General features: G+C 39.0%; 1 protein-coding gene across 3 annotated transcripts in view; it reads left to right on the top strand.

Moving 5' to 3' along the window:
* LIN7A (lin-7 cell polarity scaffold A) overlaps nucleotides 1-16,877 on the top strand; it is a 118,696-nt gene extending 101,819 nt beyond the window's left edge. The window contains exons 4-6 of one of the 3 annotated variants that reach the window (XM_089652186.1): nucleotides 3,397-3,606; nucleotides 6,117-6,331; nucleotides 16,063-16,877. In XM_089652186.1, coding sequence (XP_089508312.1) covers nucleotides 3,397-3,606; nucleotides 6,117-6,331; nucleotides 16,063-16,090 — 453 coding nt within the window. In that variant the 3' untranslated portion in view covers nucleotides 16,091-16,877. Of the gene's footprint in view, nucleotides 1-3,396; nucleotides 3,607-6,116; nucleotides 6,336-16,035 lie in introns of all 3 variants that reach the window. The other 2 variants (XM_089652199.1, XM_089652191.1) reach the window with 2 other exon arrangements.
* The last annotated feature ends 792 nt before the right edge of the window (nucleotides 16,878-17,669 follow it).

The raw sequence follows: 17,669 nt of genomic DNA, 5'->3' as shown, positions 1-17,669 counted from the left end.
CTGCTATAGGGCGGTGGGAAAGCAATTAATGTGACCTTATTTTGCTGCAATCTTTTTTAGAGTTCACGTGAATATTTACCTGTATTTGCAAACTGCTTATTGTTACACTAGTAGGGAGCGCTGACTTTATATATTTTATTTAATTTGTAAACCCTCACATATACTCAGTGAAGTGGCCTCAGGTGATAAACAGATTAAACACATCCTCCTACATAAGTTGTACCTGTCTATCTGCAGTATTCTCTTTTCTACATTTGTTCAAAATCAAGAAAATATAAAGCACGTCTGAAAATTCATGAAAAGGGGGCGGGGATCTGAAATTACACTCTGCATTGCTCAGTAAGGAGAGCTCTGACAACTGATCGGAGGGAAGGACGCCTCTCCACACAGGAACAGAGCTGAGGCTCTCAATCAACTGGAGGTCCCTCCCCTGTCACCATTTTTTCCCTTGGTGTCAGGAAGACTTATTAGAAGTGATCCATGCTGATAGCAGAGGAATAAAGCAGCAGAACAAAATGAAAATTAGTACTCTTAACTGAGACAAGTACACACTATAGAGGGATATGTTTTGTTCATGTTTCATGTCTGAGGTTTACAACCACTTCAACAAGGGAATGGACAGACCACAAGTTCATGTGCTACTGTCAGATAGGATTCTGGAAAAAAAAATAGGTTAGTCTATAAAAAGAAAGGATAATATGTTTTAGTGAACTGTAGTAAGCCTTAAAATAAGCCTTTAAATAATAAAGTGGTCTAAGGATTACATTCTGACACAATGAGGATTTTAACAGTACATTTTGCGGCAATGAAGTTTTTAGAAAAGGGTACCGATTGTAGAAGTCTGTTAACAGTATAGTTAAGTTTCAGTTGTAGAGGTTGCTATATTTCATCAAGATTGATCCCTCATGGGATCTCGGAACTATTCAAATGAATATATGTTTCTGGTTCACAAAGACAAATCTGTATAGAGATATTTTGAAAAAACCAAGACAGTTGTAATGCTAAGAACACAATTATAATGGATTTTAATAACAGGCTGCACATTCCAGTATTTCTGCCTTTTTGAGTAGTAAAATATAATCATAAAAAATGAATGTTAAAAAGCTTTTTGCATCGGAAGACTGTGAAGAAATATAGAGTACGACAGAGCTTGACTATAAATCCCACACTGAAAGCTATAATTGGCAATTTATAAAGTGATACATTTGTAATTATCTTAAATAACATGAATGCAGGACGAACGTTCCTTGCCTATTAATAAACTATATCTTAACGTCATTGAATGTAAGTTTCCACAGTCCCACTGGCATACTTTTTTTCTATAGTTTTCAAAAGCATTTTAATAAAAGTCTAGATTTTCTTTTCACAGAAAATTTCACTCAATTACTAGGGAACAGGTGCAGTACTGCCTTTGTTGGGAAAGACTCTGTTATCTTACATTTTGCATACATCTTCTCATTTCTTTGTTAATCTCGTACAGTAGCAACACAGGAGCTCATTCAAAGTAGTCTAATTTTGTTCTGTGGTTTAAAAAAAAAATTTGAATGGAAATGAGCAATTGATCTGCCTTAAAGAATAAATGTACATTTAAAACATCTTAGATTGTTTAATTTTAAAGCAAATCAATCAAGTTTGCAAATATAACATTTCCCTTTCTTCTGCTGCTTTTAGTGAATTGGACACATCCTACTGTTGGAAATTGTGAGCACAAGCTGCATGTTTCTGCAGTTATAACATACTGACAAGACCATTGGTGGTCAGATGAAGGTTTCTTCCTATTCTTAGCAATTAGCGTGAATTTGAATGAAGAAAAGTAAAATGATTAAACTGTGGTGACATGTAACACAAGCTAATCAGCTGTTTAAGCCTAGAAATTTCACTAACTCTTAAGTCAGCCATAGGGATCGAAACTCAGCCAGTTTAGCAAGGTTGGCTAAATTCTGATCCATGTATGGACTAGCTTGTTGTATACAAGTCGATCTATCCAACTTGTTTGATAAGGACTTGATATGACCTTACAACAAAGTAACTGAGTAGCAAGAGACAAAGAATGTGAAGTGTTATCTCTGAATTTATCATTCTGGAATTCTGACTTCTGATCTAAAGGAGTTATTCATACTAATTATTGCATGCTGATTGTCTTTTATGGATACTCTGTTTCTTATAAAACTTAATTTACCGCATTGTTGAAAGAATGTCACCTGCCGTGTAAATCTTCACCACATTTCCTAACTGAAAATAACATTTCATTACCATCTGTATTCTCAGAAACAACTCAACCCCCCTACAGGGAGCTTCAGTTTTTTTAGATAACCTGATTATTAGTATGTACAGTGCAAGGCTCTGTAGTGTTTAAAGTCTCTACATTTTGAAGACAAATGTTTTTGCGTTAAACAACATTTTGATTTCATGTTGAAATTAATAACATTTACATCATAGGGTTTTGTTGAATACAGATCACTGTGTAAAGTTAGATGCAAGAGTTGCTGGATTGTTTGACTGGTGTCGCTCAAGAAAGTGGATCTTACCTCACTTACTAAAATATCATATAATATTTAACTTGTCAATGTAAATTCAAAAGGTGTTTTCAATTATTTTTCATAAGCAGCTTTCATTAAAAAATACCTAGTGATCCAGCTATGCAGGTGGTTTTCTAGCACTACTTGTTGTATGGTGACTTTCATGGTTGCTTCTTGTAAACTGTCTGCACCAAGATGCAGAAATTAGAGAAAAAAAACAGAGCAGTATTTAAAAAAACACACACTGTTTTCACAACCATATGTATTCCCCTTAGGGATAGAATGTTTTTTAAGAAAGGACTGAATACAAGTTTTTTCCTAGCTATGCTAGTAATATAATGTGAAAAGCCACTAATTACATTACTCTTTAGGTTCTTTAAAGGCTTTAGTCTATCCAAAAGTGATGCCTTGCTTATAAATGGAATCTGGTGGCCACCTGCTTGTTTTATAACTTAATAATTCAAGCAGAAAGATCTCTCTCTGCTAGTTTCATGCTTTCTTTCCCCACATGACCATATCCTTCAGTTCAACTCTCCAATTAATAAACTAAATTGAAAAGTCCAATAAGACAGTGGGAGCCCCTTACGATGACTGCAACAAATGTGTACGCCTAAAGAACTTAAGCATAGAGACCTCAGCACTGGAGTTCTTATGAGGCATGATACAATGGTGGTGGGGGGGTTAACTCTCCACCGTACACTGAAATATTTTGTTTAGTTGGACTGACCCTATAACCTCTCCTTCAGCACACTAATACCATTACTTTTGTATATTTTGATAATACTAAATTTGGAATCAAAGCCAATAGGTCATTTCATTAGAGTCTTTAGATAAAAACCAGACCTGAGTCATTTATATACAAATTATTTTATTTCAGGCTACAGTTGCTGCATTTGCTGCTAGCGAAGGCCATTCTCACCCTCGTGTTGTGGAGCTGCCAAAAACTGATGAAGGACTTGGTTTCAATGTCATGGGGGGAAAGGAACAGAATTCCCCAATTTACATCTCTCGCATCATTCCAGGAGGGGTAGCAGAGCGACATGGAGGACTGAAGAGGGGAGATCAGCTGCTTTCTGTGAATGGAGTGGTATGGCTAACTTACTTTGTTTTTTAACATGATATTATTTGTGTACTTGTGGCCATTAGCAGTGGAATGGTAGGTTTGTGGAGAGCATACATCAGCCATGCCCATACAAGACTGTTTTTACGTATTCAGTCTTTCTGCATGTCTGCATGTAATACTTTATCTAGTTAATTTGAAGTGAAACATACAAATTTTATTGTGAGTTATGAATATCCCATACTTTTAAGCTAATGATATCATTATGAAATTGCTGATACTGAATGATGCAGCTCATTTCTGGTAAATCCACATTGTTCCTGGTATCAGTACTCTCCTTAATGAGGGGCCCACTCAAAGCATCCATTCAGGAGAACAAGGGCTGTTTAAAAATTTCCAATAATTAAATAATGATGTAATGAACACTTTGCTGGATGCCATTGGGTACATTTTTAGATAGAAGTATATGCAAGCATTCATACAAACCATTAGGACACGTCCATATTTTTCCCTTCATGTGGCTTAAAGTAGACCTCTCAGTAAGTTCACAGATCTAAAATAATATATAAAATATGTCCAACCAATACCACCAAAAACTGTTTGTAGAGCTTGCAACACAACATAGCATATCACATATTCCTCAAGCCTAATTTATATAATAAACAAGTGCCACGCTCCACTTCCTATAGGGATGAAATAATAAGTCGGATATATATGCACCAAAAAAATTACAGATACATCTCTAAGCTAGAAACATTTACATCAAATAACTCAGTACAAATTCCTAACATGTCAAAACATAAAGCAACACAGTTAAACCTTTCAATGCTGAAAAGAAGTCCTTGGGCTTCAGTCAAGTTACTTTGGTAGACTGAGATGATCCCATTAGTCTGCTGCAAGCAGAAGGAAAGCCCTGGTCCTATCAACCCTTCACCGGTGATCAGACTGAAACATTGTAACCTTATAGCAAGTTACAAGGTAAATGGCTGCTGCAGGAGACTAATCATTCTGCAAAAACATGAGAGATCACAGCGCAAAACTTTGCAGGCACCAGCATTTTCATAATTGTTTCATCTCTGGAGCCAGCAAGTCCACAAGTAGATGATGACCTTGGATAGTTCCTGAACAAAGATGGCTCCCTCTTTGTGGAGAAAAACATAGATAAAGACATCGTCAGGGGAGTAGTGTAATTTCTGTGAGAGGTAATAATGACCTGTAAGCAGGGCCGGTGCTAGACTATTTTGCGCCCTAGGCAAGACTAGCTACTTGCGCCCCCCCCAAAAAAAAGATAAACAAATAAATAAAAATAAAACTGGTAGAAAATATTAAATTAACTAAATATGAAACTGCAAAGTTTCTTTTAATTTGCATAAATAAGTGCCATAAGATGCCACCAGTACCAATGTTAAAGACAAATCAGTGTCACGGAAGGACTGTATCAGTGGCTGGCAGTGGCTGGGTGACAGTTGCAGTGAGTGGAGGATGATAAATACACATTCTCACAGATCCCACGCTGGAATTCCCTAGGCAATTGGGGAGATAAAACACTGTGACAGCAGGCAGCCCAGTCCACACACAGAGAGAACACCTGAATTGAGCGATGCCACACAGTAACAGATCCAACACAACATGCCACCAACACTGACACAGATCAGCAGGCCCAGCAGGTACTGGAAGAGCAGACTGTGGGATTGTGATGATGTCATCGCTCACTGACACATTGCACATGTGATGGATGTGTGGTCGGTCGGGTCACACTCACATAGACACAAGACATCAGACATTACCTTCTTTCACAGGCGCAGCTTTGCTCCCGCTGATAAATGAAAAGAGAAGGGCTGTAACTCCACAGTGATCAGCAGCTGCCAGCCAGCTTGCAGTGAGGGACTGAGTCTGAGAGGAACACTGGAAGGAGTGGCAGTACAGCTGCTACACTGGCCCCAGACACCCAACATCTTCTTCTGCTCTTTCTTCCTCCCCCTTTTCTGCCCCTCTTTTCACCGGAGGATCATTCATGATGTGGCGGTGCCACACAAACAGAGAGTACTGGTCTGTGCTGTCCCCAGGCACTCCTAGGTGGCAGTTTGCCCTAGGCGGCCACCTAGTTTGCCTAATGGAAGTACCGGCCCTGCCTGTAAGTGGTAAACATACACATTACAAGAACATATTTAACAGGAAAAATTAAGTGTTGCTAAATTTGCTTCAATGTTTAAGAAGAACTGATGGGTGCCACAGTGCCTGAACAGTGGCTGATTCTGGCTGGATGCAGGCATTGCTTGGCTGATAATTTTCTACAGAACTCTCAATTTTTCAAAAGGGTGCTGAAGAGGCCACCCAAGAAGTACATTTTGGCCGGTTCTGATGCATTTGATTAGTGTGTTGCCAGCTTTACAGGTAAAGATATACTGAAACCGATTTCAGTAGAACATTTATTACAGGGGAATTTACACTTCACACAACATTTCTTTCCTCACTACCTAGAAAAAGTGTTAATTGAACTGAGTGATGATTTGAGGTGTTTCTTCTCATGTATGCAGAGCGTGGAAGGAGAACATCACGAGAAGGCAGTGGAGTTGCTGAAGGCTGCAAAAGACAGTGTTAAACTGGTAGTGCGATACACACCCAAGGTGTTGGATGAGATGGAAGCTCGTTTTGAGAAGCTGAGGACTGCCAGGCGCAGGCAGCAACAACAGATATTAATTCAACAGCAGCAACAACAACAGCAACAACAGACACAGCAAAATCATATGTCGTAGGTGAGAGTTTTCATTGCTTTCACTTCTTATCTGCGAAAAACACAATGTTATATGAAGGTACAGTGAAGGAAATAAGTATTTGATCCCCTGCTGATTTTGAATGTTTGCCCACTCACAAAGAAATGATCAGTCTAAAAATTGAATGGTAGGTGTATTGTAACACTGAGAGACAGAATAGCAACAAAAAATTCTAAAGAAATGCATATCTAACAAATTATGCACTGATTTGCATGTTCATGAGGAAAATAAGTATTTGATCCCCTTCACAAAACATGACTTAGTACTTGGTGGTAAATCCCTTGTTGGCACTCACAGAGGTAATATGTTTCCTGTAGTTGGCCACAAGGTTTGCACACATCTCAGGAGGGATTTGGCCCACTCCTCTGGACAGATCCTCTCCAAGTCATTAAGGTTATGTGGCTGACATTTGGCAACTTGAACTTTCAGCTCCCTCCACAGAATTTCAGTTGGATTAAGGTCTGGAGACTGGCTAGGCCACTCCAGGACCTTAATGTGCTTCTTCTTGAGCCACTCCTTTGTTGCCTTGGACTTGTGTTTTGGGTCATTGTCATGCTGGAATACCCATCCACGACCCATTTTCAATGCCCTGGCTGAGGGAAGAAGGTTCTCACCCAAGATTTGACGGTACATTGCCCCGTCCATCGTCCCTTTGATGCGGTGTAGTTGTCCTGTCCCCTTAGCAGAAAACACAAACAAAAAAAAATGTTTCCACCACCATGTTTGACAGTTGGGATGGTGTTCTTGGGGTCATTTATTTATTTATTTCAGGTACTTATATAGCGCCGTCAATTTGTGCAGCGCTTTACATATATATATTGTACATTCACATCAGTCCCTAACCCTCAAGGGGCGTACAATCTAAGGTCCCTAACTCACATTCATACATACACATACTAGGGCCAATTTAGACAGGATCCAATTCACCTACCAGCATGTCTTTGGAGTGTGGGAGGAAACCCATGCAGGCACAGGGAGAACATGTAAAATCCAGGCAGGTGGTGCTGTGGCTGGGATTCGAACCAATGACCCTAGTACTGCTAGGCGGAAGTGCTACCCATTTAGCCACTGTGCTGCCCGTTATAGGCAGCATTCCTCTTCCTTCAAACACAGCGAGTTGAGTTGGTGCCAAACAGCTCGATTTTGGTCTCATCTGACCACAACACTTTCAACCAGTCCTCCTCTGCATCATTCAGATGTTCAATGGCAAACTTCAGACGGCTTGGACATGTGCTTTCTTGAGCAGAGGGACCTTGGAGGCACTGCAGGATTTCAATCCTTGTCGGCGTAGTGTGTTACCAATTGTTTTCTTGGTGACTGTGGTCCCAGCTGCCTGGAGATCATTGACAAGATCCTAACGTGTAGTTTTGGGATGATTCCTCACTGTTCTCATGATCATTGGCACTCCATGAGGTGAGATCTTGCATGGTGCACTAGACCTAGGGAGACTGATAGTTGTTTTGTGTTTCTTCCATTTGCGAATGATTGCACCAACTGTTGTCTGCTTGGCAATAGTTTTGTAGCCAAGTCCAGCCTTGTGTAAGTCTACAATCTTGTCCCTGACATCCTTGGACAGCTCTTTGGTCTTTGCCATGGTGGAGAGTTTGGAATCGAATTGTTTGATTGCTCCCGTGGACAGGTGTCTTTTATACAGGTAACAAAATGACATTAGCAGCACTCCCTTTAAGAGACTGCTTCTAATCTCAGCGTGTTCCATGTATGAAAGACACCTGGTAGCCAGAAATCTTGCTGAATGATAGGGGATCAAATACTTATTTCCCTCATGAACATGCAAATCAGTGCATCATTTGTTAGACATGCATTTCTTTAGAATTTTTTGTTGCTATTCTGTCTCTGTGTTACAATACACCTACCATTCGATTTTTAGACTGATCATTTCTTTGTGAGTGGGCAAACATTCAAAATCAGCAGGGGATCAAATACTTGTTTCCTTCACTGTATATAATGACTGGGAATAGTGGATAAAGTAAATTGCCTGCTGTAGTGGCCCACCTATTATAGTTTATAGCTGCAACCACTTGCAACATACCCCAGGTGGATTATACATTTTGTTCAGCATACATTATCAGACAATTTAGAATACCTCAGAAGAAATGTATCTCTCTTTAATTCACTTCAGATTGTAAAAGAGCTTCTGAGAAGTTTATTGGGGTTACTTCATACCATGTCTTAATGTATATTTCCACATCGCTGTCAAATTTGATAAAATCCCACAATATTTTTATGTGTTCCCATTCACAAAGCATACCTAAAAATATGCTTTTTTAAAAAAATATTTTTACTCTGCTAGTTGCTTCTTTGGGCATTTGAGCAGGCTGCAAGCTACTCTGAACAATTTCAAAGTGCAAAATAGAAAGACATATTGGGGACAGATAGTTTCTTCTCACAGAACAAAAGCCCCAAGATCTTTAACTCATGGTTAGGACAGACAATGGTCATAGCTAGCTCAAAACTGATAATCATATCTGCCAGCACAGTACAGACAATGGTTCCATTATTATCCCTAACTCCCCAAACCCCCTCTCTAACATTACACATTAGGTTATGCTATGTGAATGAGAACATATAACAAATATATGTAGGTTTTATCCCAATTCGACTGCAAAAGTGGAAAAAACACTTTAAAGTTTCTCTGCTAATTTACACCAGGATCAGAGTAACAGAACAATAAAGAAAGACCTAACAGCTCTGTTTCCTATCAGACTTGCAGTGAACAGAATTGAAGGGTTATTAAGAAGAGTTTGGCTGACCTAGATGGTACAGTATAGAAAGGAACCATAGTGAAGTACTGTTATGGTGCTTATTATTCCAAGTAGCTGTGAATTTACTATATGATGAATGAGGCTGATGGATATGCCTTCAAATATAAAAAAATCTTAATGTTTAGTATTCTTCAAACTACTCTTTAAACATGTAAAATTTTGTTTTTTTGGGTATAAAAGTGGTGAGAACAAATATCAGGTTCATATAGCTGCCTTTGTGCCCTTGAGGATCATTTCCCACTGATGGAGGGTCAACGGGATAGAAAGTGAGCATATAGAACTAGACAAAAAAATGTTGAGTGGGAAAGGGTTACAACCTCTGCTAGGTTCTTGCTCTTATGTATGTCTTCCATTGGAAAGATTACTTCTGCTTCTTCTCCTAGTGACAGCAGTCACTAGGACAGCATTTAAGGAGACATCAATGTAACGGTAACTCACATAACAATAAAAGAATTTCACTCAAAAAAAAGATTTTTCTATAGTTTACAAGTTCACTGCAGCTTTAGAACTAAGGTTCACAGCCAAATGCACTGTGTGGTTAGGATTTGTTGAATGAAACCAACCCCAGGTAACATGCATTAAAATCACTGCAGTATGTGTCTAAATAGTCTTCAAATGTGACGACTACTTTCATTATCTTATGGTACATTTGAAGTCAAATGGATGAACAAGATCTATATTTGTTAGTTTGCATGTTAATATTACATGCATTGATTTGTGTGGTAGTGTTCCTATGGTTATAAACTACATCAAACTGAATTGTAAACAGATACACATACACATACATACTGTACATGTAGGCCTCCATTGCAAATCAAATGTCTTTTCAAAATATAGGTATAAGATGTGAAAAAAGTAAAAGCTGATATGTATCATTGTGATCATGGTAATAGAATGCAACCTGAAGGTGATAGTTTAAAAATAGAGGTCTACAACAGGAAACCAACTAGAATTGTACAGTAAATAACACACTATTGTTATGCCATTGGAAAAAAAAGTGTATTATACTTTGTAAACCAAGTGAGCATGTCATGTTCACTTACTGTATATAAGCCTTAAAGCATTCCCCCACACATACCAACATCCATCACTGCCTAACCTGACCAACAGGCCAACAAGCCTATCTTATTCCTCTAGATCAGATGCCCACCTAAATTCATCACAGTAGCCACACACCTCCATAGCATAAAGCCCACAATGATCAGTAGACAACATAATATGGTGTATAACACTGCCCTTGGTTAGTCACTGTTTCAAAAACTATTAGCAAGGTAATACTCACTTCCCCATCAGCTCTCCATACTCAAAGGCAGCATGGACTATCTTTTCAGGGGTCCTCAACCTGTGGCCCGCAGGCCGCACCCTTGGAAACCTCTGATATGGCCCTTGACCTTAAACCGTGGAAGTGCATACCCGGGGTTGGTAACTTGTGGATCGCAATCTGGGCTTGCCAACCCACCATCCCAGAGCATCAGAGTGCATCGAGCCAGTGCCAGCAGCAGAGGAAACAGGTGGCCACAGAGGGAACAGGAACCACATAAGTTCATGTTTCCTTTGTAACACCAGCTCCTGTCCCAGGTGGGGTGATACTAGGTGCACTTGGGTGCAGCCTGAGGAGCGATGCCTGCAGAAGCTGGAAGAGGATTGTATTAAGCAACACATGCACTGTGCATTTTCAATGGGCATATTATCACCTATAAAAGGTTAACAACTATTAGGCTGCTTTCACACTGATATGCGGTTGCAGTGCAGTTCACCAGGGGGTTTCCTGCGGTTTACCTGCACTAAATCATAGACTTCTATTATATCCTGCAGTTTTAATGTGCTTTCAGAAAGTGCACCACACTCACTAGGTATATTAGAAGTCTACGGCAAAGTGCAACTCGCAGGAAAGCCTCAGGTGCACTGTGTTGCACAAGTGATGTGGGTAAACCTCAGTTCATCAGTGTGAAAGCAGCCTTGTAGGGGACTCAGGACATTGATAGCGACCCCACCCCATGCTCCAGGGGGCCCATGCAGCCTCTCTGTCACATTTTGTTTTATGAAAAAGAATTCTCCTGCGCTCCAAGACTCAGACAGGTGGCACAAGATGGAACCAGGCCTGGGGAGAACGAACACCACTGCATAAAGGGCTGTGCAGCTCCAAACCAAGGCTGGGGAAGCCCAATCAGCACTGTAAAATGAAATAAAAAACAAGAAGCGCACCAGCCTTGCGCATTACCTCAGCGACCAAAATTTATTACTTGTAAAAAACATACTCACAAACAGCGAATAAAATCAGGCATGTAAGTCCTCTCAGGGACTTGAAGATAACATGAGTCCCATCAGGGGAGTAGGTGTTCAGTACAGCTGACGCGTTTCGAAGGGAGTCCCTTCTTCCTCAGAGCTCTGAGGAAGAAGGGACTCCCTTCGAAACGCGTCAGCTGTACTGAACACCTACTCCCCTGATGGGACTCATGTTATCTTCAAGTCCCTGAGAGGACTTACATGCCTGATTTTATTCGCTGTTTGTGAGTATGTTTTTTACAAGTAATAAATTTTGGTCGCTGAGGTAATGCGCAAGGCTGGTGCGCTTCTTGTTTTTTATTTCATTTTACATTTTGTTTTATACTTGGACAGTAGGAGAGGCCATGGCTGCATATACAGGAACCAACCCTCTCTTTTTTCCTCCTGAAAGCCAGCTTCTTCACCTTTCCCTCCCACCAGCATTCAGAGGCTGCAGAAGGAAAATGTTCATTATACTATTCAAAATAAAAAATTTGACATTTTGAATCATATCATTTCATTGTGGCCCATGACTGGTTACCAAATCACTTAAGTGGCCCTCGCTCTTCAAAAGGTTGAGCACCTCTAAACAATGTCCACCTCCATCCAGGTTGCATTGATGACTGCAGATCCCATTCTCTCTTGACCTAATTTGTAAATTTATTTCCAAATACCATTATGGATACATCTTCCCAGGCAGTCTCTGGTTATCATAGTAATGACTGACAATGCTTTCAAATGTAGCTTAACCATGAGTCAGCTTGAGTTGGCATGGAATGACTTGAAAGAAATAAATGAAAGGATGATACAGAACATATGAACAGACAAAAGGTTTGGGTATGGATAAAGGGTAACCTAATAGAATCCAGAGCAAAAGTAGGGTGAGATGATATTATGCCGGCAATATCTGGTGTAATCTAGCACCATGTAAATGTGAGTGTATATTTGGTAGTTTAAGGAAATTAAATTTATGTAAGGATAAAGCACTATGTTTGGCTGTTTTTTCTTTATATGTTGCTGAGCAGAAATATACATGGGAGTGAGTTTGAGAGCTCATGATACTGCAGGAGCAAAGAGTATTGAAGAATCTATTTACCAAGAAGAAATCTTATAGCCCACATTGGGGGACACAAGAGTTGTATAACTCTACATAACAGTAAGGTTATAGGCTGCAGATGAGAGCACATCTGGTGGAGGTCTCACAGCATTTAAAGGCACCAGCATGGATGGGTGTGTCACTTTAAAAGAGGTCACAGCATATATGAGAAAACAAAACACTAATATAGACTGTGGAAAATTTGGGAATTTTGACTTTTTAGTAAATACGTGTAGTTTTTAGTTTGCTCGGCACTTTTTGTTGTTTTAATTTTGGTATATACACATATATGAGTATGTGAATGGTGCAGGCAGCTTATATAACTGATTAGTTGCTTGTATAGCAGCTTACAAGAATATTTTTTATTTCTATAGGGTGAGATATGTGTTGATATGAGGTAGAAGAACAGAGCTAGGATGACACTAGGGAAGGCAGAATAAAGGGACATGGCATGGAAGAAATGAACTAGAAGTGGGGTTAGTGTAAAGGTGATGAGGTGGTGCAATGGAATTATAGTGATGGAAGTACATAAATCGGTGACTGCAATAGTAGAACAGTCTTGGGGGAAATCAGAGCTGGAGGACACAGAGATCCTTTTTCTATGTGTTGACAGCTAAGAAATTCTAAAGAAGGTAATATTCCAGGGTCCTCTTCTTCTGTCCCTGTTTATGTTTCTGTGGATAGCAGGGTCTGAGGATATGTTTATATTGGGTGAAATTTCTAAATCCACTTTGTTTAATTACCATTGGCTGCTACAGTGGCATCTGTCAGGTATGTAGAACTGCCCACATCACTTTTATCTTTACAAGTCATAGTATATTCCACTGGTGCTCCAGGTTCTGCTAGAGTCTGTATTGCCAATGCAATTACAAGTAACTGCATCCAAAGTGCCAACTAAGATATTGTATTACATTTATTAAAGCTGAACATTACCCTCCCCATCAACCTTATACCAATCTCCTCATGCTCCATCCTCTAACAGAATTTGCTATTCAAAAAAAGATTATGATGGGAACTTACCTATTGTGAGAACCTCTCCATGCACCTCCATATTTCTGGACTAGGACAGAATGATATGTACAGTGTCTGCAGCCTTGGCGAATGCGCATCATGGTCGCTGCACAACTCAGGAGAAACATCTGGCACCCCTGGTGATGTCAAAATAAGATGGTGGCATGGGAATAGATATAGTGCGGTGAAGTGGTGGATCCCTAAAACGTTTATGATGGGAAAATACCTTTTTGGTGGATCCCTCCCTGGCATGTACAATGCCCACAGACTCCTAGGATACCCATATCACGGGTCCCAGGAGGTCGCACATGTGCGGTCCTCAAGTGACTGGCCATTCGGTCATGGTTTTTGTGGCCACCTCTTGATGTGCATCCTCATGGTAAAATAAATCTGATAAGGGTCCTAACTCTTTCCTAAACTATCCAAAGAGTAAAATGTCTTTAGATATACATTCATTTATTATGCCTTTAGATATACATTCATTTATACTTTTTTTTCACACAAGACGAAAACAATTTTCACACAGGATTCATGCACTTTTCCACCTGAAATTTGAAACTTGAAAAGTGTGTGAATCTTATGTGACAGTTATATGAATCTTGTGTGAAAACATTTATAAATAGAGATATTCTATTTATCATTATGTATATATACATAATGATAAATAGGATATATCTATCACGAAGAACTGTTTTGGCATTGTGTACTCCACTGTCAACGTAATATAAATCTGCAAGGTTTGTCATAAAATTTCTTCAAGTGTGCCAGACAAGTGTTAAACTGGAAAAATCACACCTAAGTAAATACAGTTTAAAATCCTTTTACTGCATTCAAGTCATTCTAATCTCTACTGTTTTTGATATGGAAGCATTTATGCCAACCGGAGGCAGGAAGTCTATAACACTAGCAATCCTGAATGCATTGCCAGAATAAAAATGACAAGAAAGAAAACCCACAAACTGAATACAAATTATACATTTGATGAAAGGATTATTTTTTTTCTATTTCAAAGCCTCCTATCACTTCTCTCAAAAAGAGCTCAGTTGCAGCTGAAAAAGACAAGTTTTTATTTTTATATGTCACTTGCCAGTGGTCTCCCTGCAACTGATCATTAAGGGCTTGTTTATATTTGCATTGTCCTCTAAAGAGCAATCCACAGTGATGTTTGACAGGCGACTGAGAGGTGATATGTCATCTCCTCATTGTCTGTTTTAACTCTGTAAATTATGCACTACCATGCCACAACCACATGCACTGAAAGTGGTTGCAGAGTGGAGGTGGCGTGGCCCCATTCACATCATCACACCAGCCAGGACAGGGTACATAATTCTTGCTCCTGTGGCAAAGCAAGGCATTGCGACCATAGCAAGTGTACTTCTCCCTCTGGCCACTGTGTTTGGTTAAGGGGAGTGATCGGGAGGCAGTAAAAATGTTGTTTTTTACCACCCCCTACCTCCAGCCACAAGTGTAAACTAGGCCTTACCATTACTTCTTCTGCATTGTGTCTCTTTGTGGAGAAGGCTATCTTAGTAGAGGCTTGGCTTTGCTTCCTCATGTCAGAGCCTCCAGCAAGGAGAACAATGAGCAGCAAATTATGAAATACAACAGAAGTCCCCAAACATCCTCACATGCCAGGGAGTGCACTGCTTTATTTCAGGTGCATTTTTCATGGTACTGCTTAGGCACATTTAACTTTTTTAGATGTTGAGGACCCAATTAAAGGATATCTAAACCCAAGAAGGAAAATGCTATATATTTTAGCTTACAGTCCTTAGATGAGGTGGCTGCATTCACTTATTTATGAATTTCAGGTACTTATATAGTGCCATCAATTTACGCAGTGCTTTACATATATATTGTACATTTACATCAGTCCCTAACCCTCACAATTCTAAACTTATATAACTATATACTGTATGTGACAGCTGATCACTATGTCACCCTTAATGGTTTCTGATGCTGATTCCTATCTTTACTGGCATAGATGTGTATTTATGGGTTAAATTAGCTACATATTTCTCATGCTATGTTTTTTCCCTTGCACATACACTTCCAAGATAGCATTATAATTTGGGTTGCCAACTTTCCTATTTTGAGATAAAGGACAGGCTGATGTTTTGGAGTAGCAAAGCCACCATGTTGGACTGGTCCTTTAAATCTTAAGATTCCAAGGGAACTGATCAACTGGCCTATTGCAGGAGAAGATGTGTTAGAAGAAGTAGAAGGAGAAGTGATAATAGGCAGCAACCCAACATATCCAATCAGATTTGATTGAAGTCAGGATAATAAAAGATCATTCTGATTGGTTGCAATGGTTTATTTTAGTATGCATTTTGCCCCATCAAATCTGTAACATTTACATCTGTTCATGTTACTAATTAAGAATAGTTTGTTTTATCCAATATATAATTAATTCAGGAGCACATTTCAGTTTTGTATGTGTTATTTTTTCAGACAGCCAACAGTGTTTCACTTTTATCCCTGCTAGCTTGACTCTCACACTGGCAATTTATTCTTTTGCTCTCAGTTCTTTTGCTCTTCACCTCTATTGCAGGATTTTCTCAAGAAAGAAACGCCAATAGAACAATGACTATGGAGCAATGCCATCTCCAGGAGCCTGCATTCCCAAGGATCAGACAAGATTAAGTTCCCGCTATCCAGCAAACAGGTGGACGAGCATCCTTTGGTGAGGCTATTAATAAGTTTTCCCTATAAAGGTGATGTTTTTGGTAGATAGGAAAACTTCTTTGTTTTGGACTTCCTTTCCAATATTTAATGTACCCATTTAATTTAGTATTGTGTAAAGAGGATTATAGAATTCGTCACTGATGAGTTTACTTCTCTAGTTGGGTCCGAGTGCCTGGGATTAGGTCTAGAATTCCTCATTGTTCACTGGACACGGAACTGCATCTGCTATCTAGGGCACTAACAGATCAGCACTTGTACACAATGAATTCAATTCTGTACTGTAAATTGTATAATTTACAACTTGTTGTTTGTAATAAGATTTAATATTTTTTCCTTACTATAGTAAGTTATTACATTTATACGGTTTTATGTTTTTAGATACAGCAGCATTATTACCTTTTGTGTTTTGTATGTTGAATTCAAGCAATGTTAGGTACTGTAGCTGCTGCTGAATTAGAAATTGGAACTTGTATTTTACATATGATGATATATGTAGCATTATTATCCATATTGTAAAAAAAGAGATATTATTTGTCCTTGTGTGCTGTTAGAGTTTTGTTTTTTTCATATTTTTCTGTTTGAAGAACTGCTACTTAATTATTTATACACTTTGTTATATTAAAGTTTATCCAGTGTTTATAGTACTCATTTATTGTCAGAAATAAATATTTTCTAATTAAACTCGCCTTATGTATTTATTTTAAAATGTTATGATAAAGAATCACAGTTACATATTTTTTTCTGAGCATGTAGAGACATTGCTAATGTCCATGTTCACATATCTACATTATATTTTACCACACTGATTACTTTTTATTATGCACTCATCAGCCACTTTATTGGGTACACCTGTTTAATTGCTTGGTAATACAAATTGCTGATCAGCCAATCACATAACAGCAACTCAATGCATCTAGACCTGGCGAGGACAACTTGCTGAAGTTCAAACCAAGCATCAGAATGGGGAAGAAAGGGAATTTAAGTGACTTTGAACGTGGCATGGTTTTTTATGCCAGATGGGCTGGTCTGAGTATTTTAAAATCTGCTGACGTACTGGGATTCTCACATACCTCTGTCACATGACATTGTGATAAAATTGATCCTGACCATCCCATGAGCATACAGACAACTGCAATGGTTTTTACTTTTACCTGTGTCTATACTAGGGCAATTTCCCCTTACTTTCTTTTTAGAAGAAGACATGAGAAATTTACATTTAAAGAACACAGAAAATAACACCTTTTTAGTAGAGTTAGGAAGGGCTTTGGGACATAAATACAGGAGTTAGCCGAGTCCAATGGTTACAAAGGTTTCAGATTTGTTTTTTTTAATCACTGGTGAGTGGGCTTAAGATGATGGTATGAAGGTACTGGAGGAGGAATGCCTTCCTTTGGGCATGGGCTTTAATAAGCAAATACAATTTAGACAAAACCAACCACTATGGATTATTTTTAGGTCTTTAATTATGTATCA

This window comes from Staurois parvus, unplaced genomic scaffold (genome assembly GCF_062004578.1).
Source record: "Staurois parvus isolate SC_StPar_1 unplaced genomic scaffold, SC_StPar_1.0 ptg000025l, whole genome shotgun sequence".
NCBI classification, from domain to species: Eukaryota; Metazoa; Chordata; class Amphibia; order Anura; family Ranidae; genus Staurois; species Staurois parvus.
The sequence above is the reverse complement of the archived record's forward strand: the minus strand, read 5'-3'. Positions and strand labels throughout refer to the sequence as shown.